The 24,142-nt window shown below is 36.8% G+C and overlaps 2 protein-coding genes across 2 annotated transcripts; both read left to right on the top strand.

The window, feature by feature from the left end:
• LOC140163270 (uncharacterized) lies at window positions 1-18,240 on the top strand. Its single transcript, XM_072186668.1, has 7 exons — window positions 1-103; window positions 5,228-5,530; window positions 10,010-10,270; window positions 11,530-11,661; window positions 13,377-13,529; window positions 13,717-13,851; window positions 17,867-18,240. Exons 1-7 carry the CDS (start codon window positions 52-54, stop codon window positions 18,238-18,240), a joined length of 1,410 nt encoding a protein of 469 aa, XP_072042769.1. The 5' UTR covers window positions 1-51.
• On the top strand, window positions 15,468-23,394 carry LOC140163269 (contactin-1-like). The gene is made up of 6 exons (XM_072186667.1): window positions 15,468-15,607; window positions 17,867-18,175; window positions 18,874-19,164; window positions 19,550-19,864; window positions 21,319-21,741; window positions 23,066-23,394. The coding sequence occupies exons 3-6, from the start codon at window positions 19,092-19,094 to the stop codon at window positions 23,392-23,394; spliced, it is 1,140 nt and encodes a 379-aa protein (XP_072042768.1). The 5' UTR covers window positions 15,468-15,607; window positions 17,867-18,175; window positions 18,874-19,091.
• The last annotated feature ends 748 nt before the right edge of the window (window positions 23,395-24,142 follow it).

Raw genomic sequence — 24,142 nt, 5'->3', positions numbered from 1 at the left:
ATGCTTATGCTTAGTTCATACAGTTATTAAGAACATGGTAATACGGAAATAATGGCGTCGACTGTGTTCTTGAAGCTAATAGCAATACTTCAAATCGTCTCAAGTGAGTGTATAGTATTATAAATAAGGGAATGTTGTATGTATCTATCTATGTATCTATCTACAGGGTGTCCCAGAATGATCTATACCGGAAAAGATGGAATTTTTTAGGTATGAAGGGCATGTTTATTGGTCATATTGTTTTGCATTTTAAGTTCTACATATATTTAGCTTTCTCAGATTTTGTAGATTTTAAAGATTGGACGTTTTTAGTAGAAGTTATAGAAGATTGCGTAAAAATGGTGATTTCTAAGTTTTGACAATGCAACCTATTTTGAAATTCTGTAAAATTACTAACCGTTCAGCACAAAGTGATTTGGAAAAAGTTATGCAGGTATTTTAGTTGTGCCCCGTTCATATTTCCACCAAATAGCCGATATCCATCTATATATTATTTATGACGTTACGAATCAGTTAAAGAATGAAAGTTGTTTGATTGACATTAAATGTAGGCCTACATAAAAAGATCCATGAGTTGATCAAGTGTGTTGTGCCATTTTCAAGGGTATGCGAGTCGTTTGCGCTGAAAATGAAAAGCAGGGTTTTCATCGATTTTACATTATTCCATGCCACACCAAAACAAATAAAGGTAGCGTGCTGAAATTACCAGAATAAGTAGGAGACATATCCAACATTATAATACAGGTATCAAAAATAGATACACTGCCCGTCTTCTATTTTTAGTTATTTTTGCAAACACGGTACAAATCATTCTGGGACACCCTGTATCTACGTATGTGTATAAAGGCTCCGTCAGTTTCGATCCAAATGTCGCCAAATTCATACGGGAGATCGAGGAACTTACCGAGACGGTTATGCGAAAATTTGGTTGGAAACGGTCAAGTATTGGCTGCGAAAATATGGGTAAAAACGGGTTTTTGGTTATGAAAATCGGTTACCAGCCGCGCGTCACTGCAGCTGGCCGGCAGCACGTCGGCGCCGCGTGCGTAATTCGCATTACGCCAATATCAATGCGCGCGTAAACGGCGCAGAGCCACACGACTTGCGAGCCAGAGACCAGTGGACATGATAATACAGAAGTTGTGTTTGTTAAAAAGTATAGGCCTAAACAGCATGAAGCGGTACTAGTTAGGTTAAATATACACAAAGACCAGATGGAAAATGTCTTGTGCTTTCACCAGCGAGATCATCAGTTGATTGCCACTTGTCTTGGGTAGTTTCGGCCCTCTTATAATCAAGACTCCCTCGAGGTGGGGGGCCGGCAGTGAAAGAAACACCACCTCCCGCTGGTGAGCTACTAAATAAAACTAAAACTCTGCTTCTAGCATCTTTTGCTAAATAAACAATCTGCTTCTCAGAAAATGATACCGGCACAGGCCAGCTAACCAAAATAGAAGATCAAGCACCAGTTAGCACCCATACTATGTCAGCATGACAAAGCAAGACGCTTTGCCCATATGGGGATACGCCATCACCGTCAAAAGGGGGATCTGTGTATATGTACCCCCAGATGACCAAACTAGTCTGTAGTAAGCAGACGGGATAAGGCGCCTCTAACCCTACCATGCAGCTGGAATCACTTAACCCTAGCTAACTGGAGTTGATATGAAGGAATGAGAACAAGAAAAAGATATGGTTAGCTGGCCTGCCTGCTCTGGCTGAGGATACTGATGATGTACTTCACTTCCAGATTATCTACTCCTCTGAATGTACTTGGACCACACCCACGACGATCCTGATTCTGCAGCCTCTGACGCTGCCCTGCTAACTGACGTTAGCTCTCTCCTGTTGAAGCCTAAATCTCGCAGCCACTTCTGCAAAGAGTGTGCAACAAAACCACGGCAGCCGACTTCGAAGGGGTAGCAAGAAGCCTTCCAACCTCTATCCTTGCATTCTGCTCTCAATTCTGAATACTTGGTCAATTTTCTCTCATGAGCTTCATCAATGTTGTCCTCCCATGGAACAGTCAGCTCTCCAATGATCACTTCTTTTCCAGCCTCTGACCATATGACAATATCTGGACGCAGTGTGGTGATCAATATCTCTCTTGGAAATCCTCCTTTGCCATCCAGATCAGCTCTAATGCACCAGTCGTCTGCTGAAGAAAGGATGCTCGATCTTAAACTGGAACTGTATGACCTGGACTGAGAGCCCTCCTTCACAAATGATATGTAACGCTTGGTATTGGTTGGAGCTTGTGAAACATTATTTTGATCAACTTGCAGCTTGACTGCCTCCACTAACACTCCGAGGACGTTATTGTGCCTCCAGGTGTACATACCACTCGCAAGAGCAGGTGTACATGCACTCAGAATATGCTGCAAAGTTCCCTTCTTTCCACACGCATTGCAACAATCCGTCTTGTCCTCATACCAGACGCTCAGGTTGGCTGGTGTTGGTAATAGATCATATGTTGACCTGCACAGAAATGAGATGCGAAGAGGTTCCATCTGCCAAAGCACGCTCCAAGACATGTTGCGTTGTTCAACATTCTCCCACCGTGTCCAAGCGCCTTGCTTAGCTTGACCTACTGCTGTAGCCAGTCTCTTCTCCTCTTCTGCCTCTCTGATCTCCTGCGAAACCAGCTTGCGACGTTCCTTGTCAGAAGAAGACGACCACCATTTGTGCGTAGTCCAACCAAGCCCCTGACGGCCTAGCTGGGTAGCGCCAACCATCTCCTTGTGCTTCAGCCTTGACTCTGCCTCCTCAACTGCCAAGTTCGCTGTCCACTTTCTCCCTGACCTGACTACTATAAATCTATAATAAAAGAAAATGAGGACAAAAAAGGTACGGGTATGTGGGTTATCAAAAGAAAATGAAAACGGGAATAAAATAGGCTAAAGAAGGAAAGAAAGAAACTAATCAGGAAATGTAACAAAAAAAAAGCTAACTAAAAAAAAAGAAACTAATCAGGAAATATAAATTAAAAAGCTAACTGAGAACAGAATTAAACAAATAATATAGGCCTAACATGGAAACGGGAAATCACAAGCTATGCAGCAAAAATTTTAAAAAATGGAACAAAATTGGCTCATGTAGAAGAAACTCAAAAGAAAGAAAGAAGCTAAAAAGGAAATGAAGGCCCAAGGAGGCCAGGTTTAGATAAATAAAATTTACCTTTTCAATGATTCCATCTGTTCAGTAATTGCTCCTGTTTTAGTGAACGCTCCCATTTACTCATCTAGCGGGGACCCGCGCGAAGCGCGGGCGTCCCGCTAGTAATAATAATAATAATATTAATAATAATAATAATAATAATAATAATAATAATAATAATAATAATAATAATAATAATACACTCCATTCTCTACAAATATAACGCAAAATGCAACGTGGAATATTTTGCGTTATATTTGCATTTTAAAGCTCAACTCAGTATAGATTTCTCCGTAGTCCACTTGCCAATTGTGCATACTCTGGCTATTACATTTAAGCTTAAAACTCTGATTCAATTATTTGTGCACAATTGATAGATTTTCACATCTGATCTTTTCAGTCACCGTACTCCCTAGCTCTGTTTGTTAGCTTCCCAAGATTTTTAATTCGGGCATTCGCGAATAATAAACGAACTGGCAGATTCTAAAATTAGAATTGTTCAGTATTGAAGTGCCATTATAGCTATGCCATTATGATATGTTGCATTCAATAATATAAGCCTACTTTTACTGTCACACATATAATTATATAAACTTTTTCATAACCATTTTATACTAGTATAGTATTTTGATGTAATAAATATCAGTATAATTTCGAATTCAACTGAATGCGTTCATCATGATTAATAACATATTTTTATTTATCAAAAATCGACTATGGCATAGTCTAAACTCAGTAGTGACCAAAACAAGAGTTCAACTGCGCATAACATGTGACAGACTTATCACTGTTATAGTCCTACATAGGAGGACTAGAAATAATAATAATAATAATAATAATACCCTAACCCTAACACTAAACCCTAACCCTAACCCTAACCCTAATCCTAATCCTAACCCTAACCCTAAACCAAACTCTCCTTTTTTATACTTTTTACCCCATAATTTCCCTCATTATTCAAGCCCTGCCCTCTATCGGGGGCTAATTTATAGTTTCAGCTTAATGGATATCCATATTTCGCGGTCAGTGCTTCTTTGTAGCCCTGCGGGGCAAACTAGTTGAATATATCCACACACAGTGTCGACACCCAGTATTATAAATATAAACTTAATACTCCGTTGGTGAGCGACGGCCGATTGGTATTTCACCGAACGCAAGAAAAGGAGTCCTATCTGATTGGCTAGAAATCGATCGCTAGATCGCTCAGTGGTGGAGTGCAAACTCAAAATGGAGAGATGTATTCAATTCGATTGAAATCCATATTCTATTATTGACGCAGATAAAGAAGGTGGTATAGTGTGTCGATAATGTACATTGTATTATAGATACAGCACCTAGATCTTACACGGGTTCCTTTATATAATTCATTTCTCAAGCAGTTGAATATATCACAATTTTGACTTTTGATTTCAAAATCGTTACTTATAAAATGCAGTAAAATATATCCACAGCAAACAGCATTCCACACTAATTAGTGTATTGCATTTCTTGTTCTTTTTTTAATCTTACTCTTTTTGAAACTGACTGCGATATACATGTATTATAATAGGTATGACTCTTTATACATTTGACCGAAGGCTTGACATAACCTCCGAAGGACGAAGTACACTCATGGTCCATTTAGCATGTTTAGTCAATATTGTAAAGTGAATCTTGGGGATCGCAGACGTCTGAATAATGTAGATGTTGCAATTAAATCCGATTGAAGTCAATCTTCTGACAAGATTTGAACTCGGGACGATATGCTTCTTTAATATAAGAAATGTTTTGAAGGTATTAATACTATTCAATGTGTTAAAATAATCTGGTAGATTATTCCTAGATGTTATGTCAGAGTACTTGAAAGAACGTTGGCATAGGCCTATGAGGTTCAATTCAATGTATTAAACCAAGTGTTGTATAGCTTTGTATAAATAAGTGCATCTGAGTATGGGTGTTGTCCTTCAAGTACTCTGTAGCCATATCAGCCATAAGGAATCGAATACCCAAATCGGAGGCTAGTTTAACATTCCAGTTTTCTTGTTTTATTTCATAATTAAATACAAATTCACCTTATTCATTCATGTTTTAGAGACAAGTGGTGTTTTGGACGTCACCTGCTTCAGCCCCAATCCACGAATAAATATCAATGGTGATGACGGTGCGTTTATCAGAGGGTTTAAGAGTGGTGGTGACCAAGAAGCTTCGATATCATTTGGACGCACACTGGACACAGGGACAGGGAATGGATTACCTACTGGATCCTATATAGGCATATCATCACGTCTCTATATGCCAAGCGCAGGTGGCGTAGGTAGAGTTGGTGCTTTTTACTGTCAAGCTGACAAAAATGGTGCAACTGAACGAATTAATACGATTATCATGGCTGAAAACAGTAGGTGTACAAATTAAACTGTTATTTTAGAATACCGTAGAATTCCGTCTTTAAGCATAATGAATAAGGGTATTTTGCACACCCACAAAAAACACACCATTATTTGGAGTTTGAGGAACTACTAGTACAGGTGGATTTTCAAACGTGTATTATTGTCAGACCAATCTACTTGAATGTTTTTGTGGAAGGTGCCAAAAACAAAAACCTCATTTAGAAGCTTTATATATACTTGTATTCTACGGTATTAATTAAATTATCGAGAGATTAAATATTTCAGCTATACTTTCGACAACTCTTCCTATACCTTTGTACAGGTAGACAGGTAGCGGTACTCCATAGCTTGCTGTTATAGAAATTTGCTAAACATTGTGGTTAAAAAGCTGGAAATAGGTTTAGATACTTTGTATAGGTGTATAGGAATGTAAAAGTACCTGTTTTCAAAATCTCATATATTTTGTATGGTCACCAGCTTAGATCAAAAGTCATAATGATGTGAAATCTTATGGGTGCTTTAATCTTGCTGTGTGATACCTCAAACTCTTCCTATCATCATTAGGAACAAAAAAGTCAATCGTTATATTTCTGTAGGATGCATAGTTCAGGGATTAAGACGTCAAATAGATCAAAGGTCAACGACCTTTTACATTATATTCAAATTTTGAAAATGCTCCGATTCGTCCAAAATTTGTCTCAGATTGTTTCAAATTATTCATTAGACAAAAGAAACATGAAAACCTCACTTACACATATTGATCATCCCATTTTCTGATGGAACAAATGGATCAAATGTCAACCTGTGCATGCCCTAGGGGTAGGTGCAGGTAATATGGGACAGCAGGTAATATGGGACACCTGTTTTCATTTTAACAAAAAGTAGCTTAGAGAAGGTAAACACTTTAAGTTGATTTGTTAAGTGTTTAGAGACATCAATTGTGCTTCTAGAAATGCAGTTTTGGAGTCTGTGTATCAAACTCTTGGAAATCAATGCCAAAAAGAGTGAAATTGCCCAAAAAATTATGTCGTTTTTTTGGCCTGATATAAAATCAATGACGTCACATTTTATGATTGTGTATCCAAAAACTCTGGTACTGAGGGGGCATTTGTCATTTTTTATGATCTTTAGGTGATGGGTTAAGCTTATCAGCAGGTAAAATTCCACTGACAAGTGGCACTTTCCTTTTATAAATGATTATTTTCTGTGATTTTCAACTGAATGGGTGCAGGTAATATGGGACACATAGGAAATTGTGTGCATTGTCAATGCGAAAAGCAAAACTATTTAGAAAATTGAATTTGCTTGTTGAAAGTTGCATTTAACATTCAAAATCATGTAACAAAAATGTTTTTAGAACAAAAGAGTGATTTTCTGAACTTTTGATTTTCACCATAGAGATAACACAGTGTCCCATATTACCTGCACATGCAGGTAATATGGGACACTGTTTGACGATGACGTCATTTTGACGTCATAGCGTCCAAACAAACATAAAAACAAGGTAACATTGCCTGTTTTATTAATCTTAAAGGACAGGTTGTTCATCATAACAATCTCTTGTGGGCATATCTTCTTTAGTTTTTATGCAAATAAGCTAAACGTCCTTAATGGTCCCATATTACCTGCAGGTACCCTATATTTAATGGATGCAAAAAAAATCAAATGCGTACCTGACAATAAGAAGTTCAAAAATCACGCAAATTATGAAATTATTACTTGTCTGGATCATGAGAGCAATGATTTGAGTTTTGGGCGAATTGAAGCATTTTTAAAATTTGACCTTTGATCTATTTGACGTCATAATTCCTGAACTACGCATCCTACAGAAATATGACAATTGACTTTTTTGTTGTTAACATGATTCTTTTTATGCGAATCCAATAGAAATGAAGGTGTTAAAACTCACATTTTTAGTCAGTGACGTTTCACCACTAAACTAGTGGTTTCGTCAGACTGGCAACTCATCACCTCTGACTGCTTCCTTTTATAGGCGGCAGGAGCCACTATAGAGGGCGTGGTGACCGTGAGTTAGTCAAAGATGTTGTTGAGTGAGTAGGCCCCCTCGTCCTTGTTTAGAGTGTGTTTTCCTTTTCGGCGTATCCAGATGGCTTCTTTCAGAAAGAAAACCAGACGGGTCAGTGAAACTCAGTAGTTACAGAAAGAAAACGCACACTGATCAGTACTTCAGTTTGCTAGTGGATTGGGGGACATAACATAAAATGTCGGCAGTAAAATTAGAGAATAAACGATAGGAATTTTTGTTTTTACTATCCTCTACCGTGTGATAGACGACAGGCAGGTCCAATATTTTGAGTCTGTAAATATTGCATCCACTACGATAAAAATATTGGACCTGCCTGTCGTCTATCATAGGTAGAGGATAGGCAAAATAAAAATTCCTGTCGTTTATTCTCATTCTTAGTCAGTGAAATATTATTTTGATAACTGTAAACTATTTTTTAAAGCAAAAAACTAAGTTACCGTCATAAAAACTCCCCTTATTATAAAATGAACGAAACTTGTTTACAGCTTCACGTATTCTGCGCGTACTGCTAGAGCAATCGCGTAGTCCGCACTAGCCTACGCATACATACGCATACATCTACAAGCGTGTTACGCGTTATCAACGCTCATGATGACGTGGGATCGTCTACGGCCTGATAGACGGCACCCGAAATCATGCGATTGTCCAATCAGATTATGTGTCTTCGAACTAGACCACTCCCACTGACTAAGAATCAAAAATGTTTGGTAGATTCAAGAACCGTGACGTTTCTTCATGGTACACAAATCATCAAAATCTGTTCACGCGTCACTGAGATAATTGGTATAATATATAAACAGACACATTTTTGGGCTGTACCAATGAGCCTGTTTATAGTGAGCCAGATTATCCGGTATTTAGGGTATAAGTACATCTTATACGGTATTGGTCGCCACTATAAACAGACCAATAGCGTTATTTGCCGCACTTATTATACGGAACTAATATCCTTCGATATCGATGGATATTGCAGTATATTCATTCCGTATACGGCCACTATAAACAGACAGGGATTAACGATACCGTTATTCAAGGAAGTGGAGCAGGGTAATATAACTATCTGAGTTCAAATTTGTCACTGCAATAACACATCAACTAAAAATATAGTACGGTACTGTAGCAATAATGTTTTAAAAAATGGCCGGTATCGTTTCGACGGCAAACTATTTGAAACTGGCTCCATATTTGTGTCTCCCACATTGCATTGCGGTGACCTCGAACACGATGAGTTCAATCACCTCGGATTCAGAATAGCGCTATTGATTGCCACTATAAACAGCCGAGATACCGGATAAGTCACATCAGGAAAGTTGGTCACATTCTATCCTAATCCCATATGCGTATAAGGATACCGTATAAATACCGTACACCACTATAAACACGCTCAATGGGGCAATACACATAATGTGCTGCATTGTAGTTTAGAATGGAAGAAGAATATGAAGTAAACTCTCAGTTTTGAAAACATCAACCAACCAATCAATCAATCTCTTAAAGAAAAGAACGTTTTTCACACCTTTCTCTTGGAGTTAACATGTGAAAATATATCTTTACATTTCTCAAGCAAGCAACAACATGGCTATGGGGGTCAGTTAAGTTTTAAAGTGAACACATGCGTGTACCGAAAAGGGTTTTTTCCCCTTAGTATGAGGGAGATTAAAGGGTAAAAGTTGAAAACATTAATTATGAAAGTAGAATATATATTCTGTGGTGTCAAATTACTTTAACGTTACTGTTAGAGACAGTCCGTTACCCTTGCTTTCTTGCCCGGCTGGACCCTTCTATATTGGAGCTTACTTGGAGTGTTTAGTCGTCGTATGAGAGGCACAATCCTGCCTTATATTATGTAGCCAATGCTATTCCTTTAACCCGGCGTAATTTGTTTACTTGGCTTAGTCAGAGTAACAATATACAGTCAGCAAAATTTTGTAAGCTTTAGAGCTGCTTAATTTCAATCTCCGGAAGTCCATATAACATAGAGTTGGCGATTATTTTCCAGGAGTGATGTGACAAATGCGTGAACTACTTCAGTGGTATCATCGGTTAAATATTTCCTGATTCGTCCAATGTTACATAGTTAAAACATGATGATTTTAAAATTCTAGAGAACTGCTGTCGTCTTTAAGTGTAATGTCTGCATATAAAATGGTCCTGAGGTTGCCAAACTTAGCGGATGGCGGGGCGGATGGGCATATTTGACAATTACTTTTAATGTTAAAAAGACATTCAGTCACGAATTTTATTAATGTACGTGATTCGGGTTTATGTAAGGCAGATTTTGGTTCAGTTTGATGATTTTCAAACTAAATGAATTAATACTAAAAAATAAAAGGACAATATTCCGGTAACTCGGTTTTGCAGTTTGATATGTGATGTATGTGTTTATGTTTGATTAATACGTGATATTGGAAATGTGGACTATTTCTTCCCTCTCGCATAGGTGATGTCACACCACAGCATATTTCTCAAACAGTAAGCATTGGTGAGTCAGTAACCTTCACAATGGACACAACCAAGTCTGCTCTCAGATGGTGGCACAATAATGTGCAATATAATGGAATCGGAAACCGTCCAAATTGGGATGACGTCACGAGCGTTACAATCCCCAGTGTTACCGTTGACGATGCAGGTTTCTATGAGTGCCATGAAGCTGGAAAACGAACTAATGGTCAACATGCCATTTTCCAACTGATCGTTAGAGGTATGCTTTGTAAATTCAGGGATATGGTAAATTTCACAATAAAACTATTCCAGTTATAATAATTTGTCACATTTTGAATCGTAATGGCGCGTAAAGAGGAAGTGAAAGCACATTTTATTATGGATTATCCATGACTTGAAAACTTAAAAACAACCATTGGTGACCTATAAATTGGGCTCCAATGGAGCGAATTCGACGATTAGTTCTAGTCAAACTAGAGCGGTTTTTGCACCGCAAAGCTGGAGTCAGAACCGGGTGCTCTTTGCGGGTGCTTATTGGGATGAAATCTGATTACCGCTTTAAACAAAATGTGACTTTAACAAACTAAAAATAAGATAATGTCGGATAAAAAGGCATTTAAATATACAGTTAGGGAATGGCCATTCAAACGAGTGCACCTGACATTTAAAAAAATGACAGAGAAAATCGGGAAGTCAAAGAATAAGAAAGGGGTAAGGAGCCCGTTTCCCACCAAAATTCACCCCGATCATTTGCCAACATTTTTGGCAAAAATTTTAACAACACTGAAATAACATTACGTAGAATATTTTGCGGAGCGATTGCCGAACTGATATACCTTTTGCAGTAAATTAAAAAAAATATTTTGAATACCCTTAATATACCTTTTATATAACCCACATTTAAACGTGTTCTGGTAACCTTTTCTAACCTTTTGCGAATAATGTACAGAAAACGTTTTGTGCTTGTTGTTGCTTTTTGTTATATCTGCTGCAACAGAATGATAAATTCATATAGCTAGTTTTCAGAAGATGTTGCACATGTTCTGAGCACTAAATGCAAAATGTAGCACTTTCTTCTATCTAATTTTAAACAGCATTTGTATAATATTAAAATACTATCTGAGAAAACCATTGATGCACAGTTAAAAATCAATCATAACCTTTCTCTACAAATTGACATATTAAGATTAATTACCTGTCGTTTACTGTGATTTGCACATGTTCTAAATATGTGACCGTACAGCACGAATGAGCCGTAAATGTCCTCAATTGTATTCTGAGTTACAGTGTAAAATGGGCATGAAGGTCGTATTCATAGGTACCTCAATTTGGTGCTACGTGTACCTCATTTAATGAGATACACCTAGCACCAAATTGAAATACCTATGAATATGACCTTCATGCCCATTTTACACTGTAACTCAGAATACAATTGAGGACATTTACGGCTCATTCGTGCTGTACGGTCACATATTCCTTTATGCAGTAATATGTATACACTTTATTACTATTCTTTAGCATGTGAAACTGATAGATGGGGTGTTAGTTGTCAATTTACATGTTCACGCTGCTACAATGGAGGAATATGTGATGAACGATCTGGTGAATGTATCTGCGCACCGGGATTCAGTGGCGTATTTTGTCAAATAGGTAAAATTACAAATTCAAACGGCATACACTCTGGCTTAGAATTCCAGGGGGTCACTCCCATTGTGGCCTGTACACCATCCCTGATGATCAACCTTTGAAAAACACCCTAAACAAGGATTTATCCCTTGGCTAAAACGATACCCTATAAACAGGTAACACCCGCCTGTTTTCACACCCTAAACAGGGCTTTTATTCCTTGCATCAAATTTCATACCCTAAATTTAATTTCCGCGTATTAGCAATTGCAATTTTGCTACCCCCTTTTTTTTCTCCAATTTTTCATGTTTTTGATACCCTAAACACGATACGCGCGTATCGTGCCTACCCACGAAAAACTACCCTTTTAACGCGTTTTTATTATCGCGGATGGTGTACAGGCCAGAATGGGAGTGACCCCCGGGCTTAGAATCAATGCCCAGTTAACATGTATTATTATGCTAATTATCTTACAAACAGATAACCAGATGTAGCCCACAGGTCCCTTACGGCTCACGATGTCAACAGATGTACCCCACATGCCCCTCCCGAGGCTCCCTCATTAAATAAAGATTACTACTGTTGTTAGCCAGCTTACAGTGTTGAAGAAATTGCTAGTTAAAATGTGCAATATTTAGGGAAAAAATAACAAAATATGTCAAAATGTGCATGATTAAAATATTAATTTAACCAAATATGATTGTTAAAAATATAACTTTTTTTCTAAGTGTAAGGATACTTTAGTGGCGCAGTAATATAATGCTAACGTAGCAAGCAGAAAAATTTGCATAGGCCTACTTACCTCCGTTTTTCTAAGCCTTTTTAGAGCACTTTATTTAAAAGGTGCCAACATCGCTTCCCCCATCCCTTTCGGCTTTCTAAAAATTGTTGCTCCCCCTCCTTTTTGGCTTGCCAAAAAACTCTTGTCACCCCCACCCCATTTTACCCTCCCCCAGTGCTCATAATTATTGCACAGCCCCTTAAGTTTCTTAAATTTAATAGCTGTGGACTTTCACTACTTTGGAAATGTTTTTAGGGTGTGTTAATTGCCCGGGGGGTCACTCCCATTGTGGCCTGTACACCATCCGCGATAATCAACTTTTGAAAAGCACCCTAAACAAGGATTTAACCCTTGGATAAAACAATACCATAAACAGGTGTTTTCACACCCTAAACAGGGATTTTATTCCTTGCATCAAATTTCATACCCTAAATTTCATTTCCGCGTATTAGCAATTGCAATTTTGCTACCCTTTTTTCCAATATTTCATGTTTTTGACACCCTAAACATACCCACGAAAAACTACCCTTTTTACGCGTTTTTATTATCGCGGATGGTGTACACGCCACAATGGGAGTGACCCCCCGGGGTTAATTGTTTTAGATTGCTTTATTAAATTGTGTATTGTGTCGCATAGTTATTGGAAGAAATAAATGGGGACAAGATGGACAATTGCGTTGCTCAGGGACATCAAATCACACTTTGTGTCTGCGTTAATATTAAATGGTGTTTTGTATCGCATAGTTATTGGAAGAAATAAATGGGGACAAGATGGACCGTAGCGTTGCTCAGGGACATCCAATCACACTTTGTGTCTGCGTTAATATTAAATGGTGTTTTGTATCGCATAGTTATTGGAAGAAATAAATGGGGACAAGATGGACCGTAGCGTTGCTCAGGGACATCCAATCACACTTTGTGTCTGCGTTAATATTAAATGGTGTTTTGTATCGCATAGTTCATGGAAGAAACAAATTGGGACAAGATGGACAATTGCGTTGCTCAGGGACTGACGATCACACTTATGGATGCCAAGGAGTACTTTTGTGCTTGCCACACCCATATGGATGCTCATGTGCTGCAGGCTTTAAAGGAATCGACTGTAATGAAGGTACAACTACGTTTTTCATTGTTTACCCTTTATTCGTTTTGAGTGCAGGAGGTCATTTTCTTTACTTCATTAAAAATATGGACTTTTGGATATTTTTACCATATACATAATTGTAACCAAATGGTACGAATTCTTTCTAAATGTCCTTTTTACTTTTTAAGTGTTAAAATGATGTTTGTTTGTATAGAATGCGAAGATGATTTCTATGGAGCCAATTGCAGATCGGAATGTCATTGTGCTGATGGTGTGACTTGTCTTAAGGATACGGGGGAATGTGCAGGTGGACAATGTCATCCAGATTGGTATGGAGTGAATTGTCAAGGTAATTGAAAGTTAAGTAGATTTGTCCGTATATCGTTATTCCCTATCATGTATTATTTATTTTCCCAGCTAAATACCTTGAATATTTTTGATATTCATAAACTTATCAAAGCTTTATGTATAATTTCAGTATTAACAACATGCCTTGTAATTGTGCCAATTATTTTGTTAAAAATATGACCATCCACAATTATTCCACTCGTTCATCGAGTTTGTTTCGTCCTGCAATATTCAAATATGATTTGGCTAGAAATACCATTAGAAGGCAAGGTCCATTGCTCTGGAATGCCATCCCCGATGATATCAAAATTGCCTTGTCTCCTAATTCTTCAGTTATAAAGATTACTTGATTTCTTTATACTCATAAATTTATTGTATTCACATTATAATAATGCCATTAATCATAAAATTGTATCATTGTACTGTAAGTTAAGACACTTACTTATACATTTCTCAATTGACTTTTTATATGTCATTGCCATTGCCAACGTCTTTGTCTGTCTGCACTAGTCCTGTCAGTCTGCCGTTTTTCACCCCCGTCCTTGTCTGTTGTCTGTAGGCGTCTTTTTGTTTTTGTCACTGAGGGCAATCACTTCTTTCGAGCTTTGCTCTTGTGATTGTCCTACCATCGACCTTTTGTTACTTATGATATGATGGTGAAATAAACTTGAACTTGAACTTGAATTAAAGTTGAAAATGTTGTCATTAAATCAATAATTTTTCTTGTGAATATTGTCAATTATCAAGGACGTAAAAACTACAGCTTTATTCCTATTGACCTATCCTATGAAATGCATAATATGAAGAGCTTTTTAACTTTTTGAGAAAAACGGTTTTTTTTAATTGTGCAAGTATTACTTGTTCAATTTGATTCATTTTAGTTTTGGATAAAGTGTTGATGAATAGAAACTAAGAGAATATGTTTTGTACAATTTTCAAGCCTTCCTATTTATTTCATTATTTATTTTATATCGTGTCTTTTGTGGATGTAAGGGCTTTTGCAACAAAATAAATTTATCCCTTTTCTAGAAACCACCTTTGCAATCACATTTGAGTCCATTTGTTTGCACTACTTAAAGTAGCTTGACTATAATGCTTTCAAAATCGAAAAGAAAAATTGAAATATCTCATTTACTTTTTTAATTATGAGTTATTAATTAAATCCGGCAAAATGCCATTTTTGAGCATTTCCTAAGCTACAACTTATGTTAATTACAATGATTTTTTCAAACATAGTGACCCCAAAACAGTTCTTTTTGATTTTAATAGTTAAAGAACATTCAAGGCTACTATTATACATCAAAAACTTATTTTCCTAAAATTTTATATTCATTTTAAGTTCAGATTTTCGGAAATTCCCTAAGATTTCCCAAACGGGAACTATATGATATCTCAGGAAGGGAAGGTGGTATGAAGGTCAAACAACAACCAAAATGTGTATTAAATGCTTTACTCAACCCCTACACATTACCATCCTATTGTGTGTGTAGTCTCTCGAAAAACGATAATGATGGATAAAGTAATGTACATGATGTGCCTTTTCAAATCGCTTAATTGGGCGAAGCATCAGTTGAAGAAAACGTGTTACGTTCTACAGTAACGACAGTCAAATATGTATTCACAGTATTGTTTATGCAAATTCAATAAATATTTTGTAATGTTCCGCTTTATAAACCTTACTAACATAATTTGGTTTGTTTTCTCCTAACCACAACTTGATTGGTCTTCGACTGGCTTCATCAAAGAATTTTGTCCAGGTGGGTTTATACCAATGTAAAAAAAATACCTCATTATTATTATCATTATCATTGTAAAGAAATACCTCATTATTATTATCATTATCATTATCGTTATCATCATCATCAGACTTGCAACGAATCATTTCAAATGACTCATTAAGACTCGAGAGTCGACGTTAATGACTCGCGACTCGGCAACAATCCGACTAGAGACTCGACACATCAATGGCTCGACCCAATGCTCATATGACTCGGGTTCGATTCATTACTCATGACGCGACCTTCATATTGAATGCATCACATTCAGATAAGGAGTTAGATAAACGTTTCATAATAAACTATTTATATCCATGCAAGTTGTTCAAAACATCATGGTTTTTTTTTGTCATGAGATTAGGTTGGACCTCTATGTGCAGTATGCTAAATGGTAAATACACAAAAACATGATTTAAATGGAGTTCATTCAGCTTTAATGATTGATATTCAAACATTGGAATACACTTTTCTGCCAGTACGAGCATTGAGTATTTCACTGCTTGTTTTATGGAAATAATATGTGAGCGGACTCTACGAATGAGCCGTAAACTCGGCAAATTGTATTCTGAGATACAGTGCAAAATGCACTTGTAGGTCATATTCATTGGTGTCTCAATTAGGCGCGACATGTTTCTCATTTGATAGCTTTCAACCAATAATCCTATTGCTGAAGAGGATAATAATCTCCTACATAAATAGAATCATACATATCTCTAGTCTTTGTTTGCTTTGGCTAAATCCTGTTCAAGTGGTGGGTTACAATTGCATTGTATTTTGTCTAGGTATGTATAACCAACAATTAACAATGAGAGGACATTTCTGAACCATTTCTGGGGAAGATTTGAAATGACCGCCAATTAATTGATGACTTTATTCACAGCAATGTGGAAAAAGAGACACGTGTAGAACCGAAAAAGGGACCATTTTGTTGAAGGAGCAGAGTTTAACAAACCATAGCCCCGCTTCTGGATATCGTTTGAAGTCAAATGATATACTATTTTAAAGCTTATGATATATATTTTCTAAACGCGAAATAAAACAAAATTGACCGGGGGCCGAGTTTACGGCTGATTCGTAGTGTCCAATCACATATGTAATTCATCATTTCTAATGGGTATGTAACATATACTGTTCGTTATGTACTTATTTTCATCTTCTTTTTATTACAAAAATATTGTAATATATATTGTAATAAACTATAAATAAAGCATATATTCTAAACTGGCCTCAAAAAGAAACTTATAATTTTTCACAAGGTCATATCTTAAAATCCTCTCCATAAAAATGAACAAAAATTGCACACAGGATTACTTCAATACTCTACTCTAAACACTGGTCAGTAACCAAACAGTTGTCCAATTGACACAACAGCAAAATGCACTGACATGGAACACCTTCCTGGACCAAATTCACAGCCCAACATAAATAGTGCATTTTGCTGTTGTGTCAATTGGACAACTGTTTGGTTACTGACCAGTGTTTAGAGTAGAGTATTGAAGTAATCCTGTGTGCAATTTTTGTTCATTTTTATGGACAGGATATTAAGATATGACCTTGTAAAAAATTTTAAGTTTCTTTTTGAGCCCAGTTTATATTCATGAATGGAATCGACTCAACATGCAATAACTCGACTGTGTGAGAATTCTCGACTCGACATTTTGAAACGACTCGACTTGACTCATCGTTGACCCGAAGTCTGGACTCGACTCAAGACTCGACAGTCGATCCTTCAATGACTCGACTAAACACGAGACTACAGTACATGAATCGACTCGACTCGTGACTTTAGTTTGGTTACTCAACTTCAAGTCTGATCATCATGTCGTCCTCGTCATTTATTGTTACATTTGTTTGCAAATAAGCCCAATCGCCATTCTAACTTCCGGTTTTTGAGAGCAGTTTTGGGACACTTTGACCTCTGACATATCGGGAAAATTTACGTAATTATTATTAATTTTCTTTTATCGTCATAATGTTGATCATTAAAAATACCAAATAATTAATTTATACAATACTTATATTTTTATATTTGTTTTAATTATTGTAAAACATTTTAGATAATATTTTGTACGTACACAAACCCAATATTTCTGAATTTTCTGAAAGGTCAAAGGACAAAGTGTCCCAAAACTGCGAAAACTGTCCTACAATGCATTGCAAACTTCCAATGCCGATTTGGCTTATTACCAAGCGTTAGCCTACTAATAATCTTCCATTTCAATTCAATTAATCTTGTTAAAGAACTGCAACTCGTCGTTTCCAATCTGCAAGTAGCAGCAACTGAAAACAGTGTATCTATTCAATGGGATTCAGCCCCTGATCCGTGTCATGCTGTTGAATATAAAGTGGAATACGAATTGACGAATCGAGACCAGTGTCTTGAGTTGACAAATGAACCTACTCAACTGTTATCGTATACATCTGCATCACAAGCAACCATATCGGATTTAGAATATTATTCAACATATACCATATCCGTTACTGCAAGACATTCTCGATTAATAACAGAAGGCACGGCGTCAACTGCAACAATAATAACCGAACAGACAGGTGAGAGTAAGAGCAATGATATTTACGATAACATTACCAAAATAATAGGGACCTTTCATATTTAGAGGTTAATGACTGCGCAACAGTTGTTTTGAGGGTATTGTGAAATATCTAAACATTGTGCTTTGGAACCGAGGAATATCCCGAGGGGCGCAGCCCCGAGGGATATTCCGAGGATAAACCGTCACTTTTCACTTTTTAAAATTCAATTTACGTCACATTTTCTTCTTTTAATTTGAAAACAGAACACAATTTTAACTTTATCTGTCGTTTTCCCAGTAAAAAATTGAATAGCCCATTAAGGAAATACCGCTAGCGACCAATCACACTAGCACGCAATCATGCGATGTCCAAATACGGCGGCCAGCGTCCGCGTAAATTGTTCGAACGCGTAACACGTCACGTAACGCGGTCATTGTAGAGCGTACTTTTAGCTACGTCACGAGACGCGGTCATTATACTTTTTCAATGACCTGCATTTGCGTCCGTGTATTTAAAAGTTATTATCTGTGATTGGATCTCACTTGCTGCGTATATTAATGAGGTTATGAATCACATATAAAATTACGAATCTTTCAAATTGTAAGATCAAGAGGCTACAACATGTAAGATGGGTAAATATGGAATTATTCTTTCTTCAGTGTTGTACAGAGTTCTTAAACATCTCTTAATTCCTTTTGTCTGTGCAAAATTATCAGCACCAACCTATACTCCTTTGGTAACTTCATCTGCTGGGGTGGAAACTAATAGTTTGACGTTTACCTGGGATGCTGTACCCTGTGGTCAGATTAGAGGAGATGGACTCAATTATCAATACCGCCTTGGAAAAGACAATACGCCCATTGTAGATAGCAAGAGTACAACATCATATTCTATTACGTTTGAAAACCTTACTGCATGCAGTGAATACTGGTTTATGGTGCGGGCTTCAAATAATGTTGGCGATGGCGCTTGGTCTCAGCAAAAGACGGATTCTATAAGGACGATCGGTAAAAACAGATTTAGAGATTTTGGAAATGTTAAAACGTCTTATAACGTTAATATATCTAGGGTAGGGAAAGGCTATTAACTATTGTCTTACTGACATACTTATGGTTACACGCTGTACTGAGGGGTGTTATTCTGCCTATACCCATCTATACTGTTCTATTTGAGTCACTTCTATCCAGCGATATCATTTCTAATATGTCATTAAAAGTGCGCCCTTGCTATATTAGGATATTCTGGCTATAGTGTAATTTAATACTCGATTAATTTGAAATATTTATCTATTTATTTAAACTGTTTTCGCTAAAACTCTGCCCTTTAACGTTACGTTAACCACATTTTGTATTTAATAGTCTAGAAAAAGTATTTATTCTTTTCTCATCTCAGCTCCTGGACAGCTTACCGATTTTGCCGTTGCCTCTGTTTCATCTTCTGAAATTCGTATGACATGGCAGCCAACATCATATAGCAATGACTGTAGAGATACTGGGTATAGCGTCCAGTATACATTGGTGAATAGAGACCAATGTCAAGTGGTGGAAGACTCTCCAAAAGATGCGAGCTATTCAGATTCTGGTACTTCCTTATCATCGACTCTGTCAGGATTGTTACCGTATTCAACTTACTCTATATCTGTTACTGCGGTCAATGATGCAGGACCGGGAGAAAGCGTTACACAAGTCATAACTACTGGCCCTTCACGTAAGCCAATTAATATATGACAGTTTTATCGGCTCCCAAATTAGTATAAGTTTAATATCTTATCCATGTTATCGATCGTCCTGTATTAATAAAAGCAATAAAATATTTATAAAGTTGTCAAGTCGATATTGGAATACAACTCGGCTCAAGTTGAATTTGTCACAACAAAATATGACGCGGATTACTTTAACTTACTATAAGTGGATGCGTAGAACCCAGTTGCTGAATACGACAACCACTTTACCCATGAACAGCATCCTCGCTTACCTAAACTATCTTGAGAGTTCTCATTTTTAAATTAACGGTCCTATTTTTTCATGGTGCTATTGGTCACCAAAACAGCCTCTGATTTACATGTTTTGAATACACTGCCTTACAACTGTTCAAGGTATTTTGATACTAGAATTTATAGTAATGGCGCCTAGAACAGCATGTGGTGTTGGGATGGTCATACCATGAAACAACTGCAACTGAAGACCTGAGCGCAAGAAGACCGTAAATCCACTTGGCCCCTCAACATGTATACACTAAAGTTGCGTATAGTTTCGTATAGTTTGGTAATGTTTTATACATGTTCAGGGGAGAAAACAAATTTTTCACAACCTTTCATGATGTTTTCACTCTGTAACATGAATAAAACATTATAAACCCCTAAGATACTATACCTAACTTTAGTGTATACATGTTGAGGGGCCAAGTGGACTTACGGTCTTCTTGCGCTCAGGTCTTCAACTGTTTTTCGAAAAAATGTGAGGTTTTCAATTGATGCAACAATCTGCGTATTGGGGTTTAGGGCCCCCGGGGTGGTGTACTCACTTATACAAGGTTTACGGAGATGTGCCGCTCTATTGGGTCGCTAGTTTGCAAGAAATCCTTAAATATGGGTAGGGATTGCAGAATTCCAGCTACACACCCCTGCCAAAATGTAATACGAATATCCCATCCACGTTAAGGGATCTGGAATGAGCGTTTTGAGCGTTTCGACAGTATTTTTTGTGGGACGTGAGAGCACATCAGACATATCGAATTGCATTCTGAATACGAAGAATGTCTTTCTAATATCAAATAATTTTCATTTTTTGAAATTCACGATATATATAATACAAATTTTATGACATATTTTTCACATTTTTGATATATAACAGTCCTCGAAGTAAATTTTATAAATCTAATGATATATTCTTTAAAGTGTATGTAGCTGGGAGGAAAAGCCGATGATCAATTGAAAATTTTGACCTTCATATTGAAGATATGGATTTTTTTCCCCAAAAGACCTAATTTTTTTGGGTGTTTTTTTGTTCCTCTTGATCATGTCACAAATTACGAATCTTTCAAATTGTAAGATCAAGAGGCTACAACATGTAAGATGGGTAAATACGGAATTATTCTTTCTTCAGTGTTGTACAAAGTTCTTAAACATCTCTTAATTCCTTTTGTCTGTACAAAATTATCAGCACCAACCTATATTCCTTTGGTAACTTCATCTGCTGGGGTGGAAACTAATAGTTTGACGTTTACCTGGGATGCTGTACCCTGTGGTCAGATCAGAGGAGACGGACTCCATTATCAATACCGGCTTGGAAAAGACAATACGCCCATTGTAGATAGCATGAGTACAACATCATATTCTATTGCGTTTGAAAACCTTACTGCATGCAGTGAATACTGGTTTATGGTGCGGGCTTCAAATAATGTTGGTGATGGCTCTTGGTCTCAGCAAAAGACGGATTCTATAGATGAGGTGACCTATGATGTCACATGTTTACATTCAGACCGCCCTCTGTTGTTTCAAAGCAGGCAAAATAACACAGAAGTGTCTATGACAGACCAGATAAATCTCTTTAAAACTCAACTTTCAAAAACCTTAGACGTTTTGTGTGATATTATGTATATAGCTTGATGCATTTATAAACAAGATTGATACCATTTTTGTATTATTTGCTTTGAAACCAAAGTTAATGAATAAAAATCAACTTCTTCCATGTAAACTATAGTGTTTTTTGCCTGACAGATTTGATCACAGACCAACAGAGGGCGTATCAAATGTAAACACATGTCACCTCATCTATAAGAACAATAGGTAAAAAACTCTGAAACAGATAATTTAAATACATCAGAATAAATTTCAAAAATTCTTCGTTCAAGAAAAATTTGTTAACGAAAGTTCCAAGCAACCAAACGAAAATGTCCCTCTTGATCTTGCTATGAGCTGTATAAAATTATAGTATTTAACCATTGTCTAATTACTGATGTGTTTTTGGTTTTGGTTACACTGTACTGTTCCGTTTGGTACCAAAGAACAGCTATGGGTCTCTTCTATCCAATGATAATGACGTCACTGATATGCCATTATAAGTGCTCTCTTGCTAAATTAAGATATTTTGGTTATAACGTAATTTAGTACTTCTTAGAATGTTAATTTTTATAAAAGCAAAAGTAAATATCGCTAGGCCTCAACAACCCATGCCATAGTGTCGTCCTGTAAGGTGGTAGGTAAAACTGTTTTCGGCAATCATAACAATTATCAAGCACGAATCACGTGGTTTTATTTAAAACAATCTCATATTGACCATAAAAACGAATAAAAACAGTCGGCTTTCAACACGCGATATTCAAAATTTCCGCGCCGAATAAGTGCAATGACGTAATGGTTATTTGTGCTCAATTGTCGTCAACCTTCATTGCATTACTGGGACGTCATTGCACTCGACAATTTTGGCGCCCGGGAATTTTGAATACAGCGTGTTGAGAGACGGAGGTTTTTATTCGTTTTAATGTTCACTATGAGTTTGTTTTAAATAAAACCACGTGATTCGTGCTTGATTAATAGTTTTCTTACATATAAGGCATAATGACATAAAGACTTCATTGAACGTTAACCACATTTTGTATTTAATACAGGGTGTCCCTGAAATAACTGTATCGTCAGAAACTTAATTCTTTGAGTATTTTAACGCCACAACTGAACATAACTAAATAACTGGTGTGTTTGAGGAATACATCAGCTATCACATACTTTTTGAATGTTGACAATTGACCACACCGTTCGTGAAATAAAAGAATTTTACGAAACTCCCTCATTTTTAATCGATGATTCGGAGTGCTAATCACTGCGCATCTTCAACGTATCAGTTATACAATACACCCTGTAGTCTAGACACATTCATCCTTTTCTCCGGGCCTTTTCTCTTCTCATCTCAGCTCCCGGACAGCTTACCGATTTTGCCGTTGCCTCTGTTTTATCTTCTGAAATTCGTATGACATGGCAGCCAACATCATATAACAATGACTGTAGAGATACTGGGTACAACGTCCAGTATACATTGCTGAATAGAGACCAATGTCAAGTGGTGGAAGACTCTCCAAAAGATGCGAGCTACTCAGATTCTGGCACTTCCTTATCATCGACTTTGTCAGGATTGTTACCGTATTCAACTTACTCTATATCTGTTGCTGCGGTCAATGATGCAGGACCGGGAGAAAGCGTTACACAAGTCATAACTACTGGCGCTTCACGTAAGCCAAATTAGCCAATATATGAGTTTTGCCATGCACAGTTTTAACGGCTCCCAAATTTGTATAAGTTTAATATCTTATCCATGTTATCGATCGTCCTGTATTAATAAAAGCAATAAAATATTTATAAAGTTGTCAAGTCGATATTGGAATACAACTCGGCTCAAAGCTGAATTTGTCACAACAAAATATGACGAGGATTACTTTAACTTACTATAAGTTGATGCGTAGAACCCAGTTGCTGAATACGACAACCACTTTACCCATGAACAGCATCCTCGCTTACCTAAACTATCTCGAGAGTTCTCATTTTTAAATTAACGGTCCTATTTTTTCATGGTGCTATTGGTCACCAAAACAGCCTCCGATTTACATCACGCCTGTTTGATGTATATAGAATTGGCTTCATTATTAACTAAATGCAAACTATAGATGGCGCTATTTATCCTAAATCGTATTTCTTTATTTGCAAGGGTTAGGTGATTAATACAGCCATTAAAACAGCTGGAATAGGTGAAACAAGCAACAAGGAAGTTTTATAAACATATTTTATCAAACAATAAAAGGAATTATTTGTATTAAAAGTTTGAAAGGGTAATTTCCAGTAACTAAATAGCGCCACCAATTTTGTCATTAATAGAGACATTTTATATCCGAAAAAGCTTTAAAAAATACTATAAAAGTGAACAATTTGGTAAAAGAGGGGAAATTAAAGGTGAGAACGACTCAAAAGCATCACTTTTAGCTGTTTAAGCCTAAAAT

Source organism: Amphiura filiformis, chromosome 10 (genome assembly GCF_039555335.1).
Source record: "Amphiura filiformis chromosome 10, Afil_fr2py, whole genome shotgun sequence".
Lineage (NCBI taxonomy): Eukaryota > Metazoa > Echinodermata > Ophiuroidea > Amphilepidida > Amphiuridae > Amphiura > Amphiura filiformis.
This window is presented reverse-complemented; position numbering and strand designations above follow the sequence as displayed.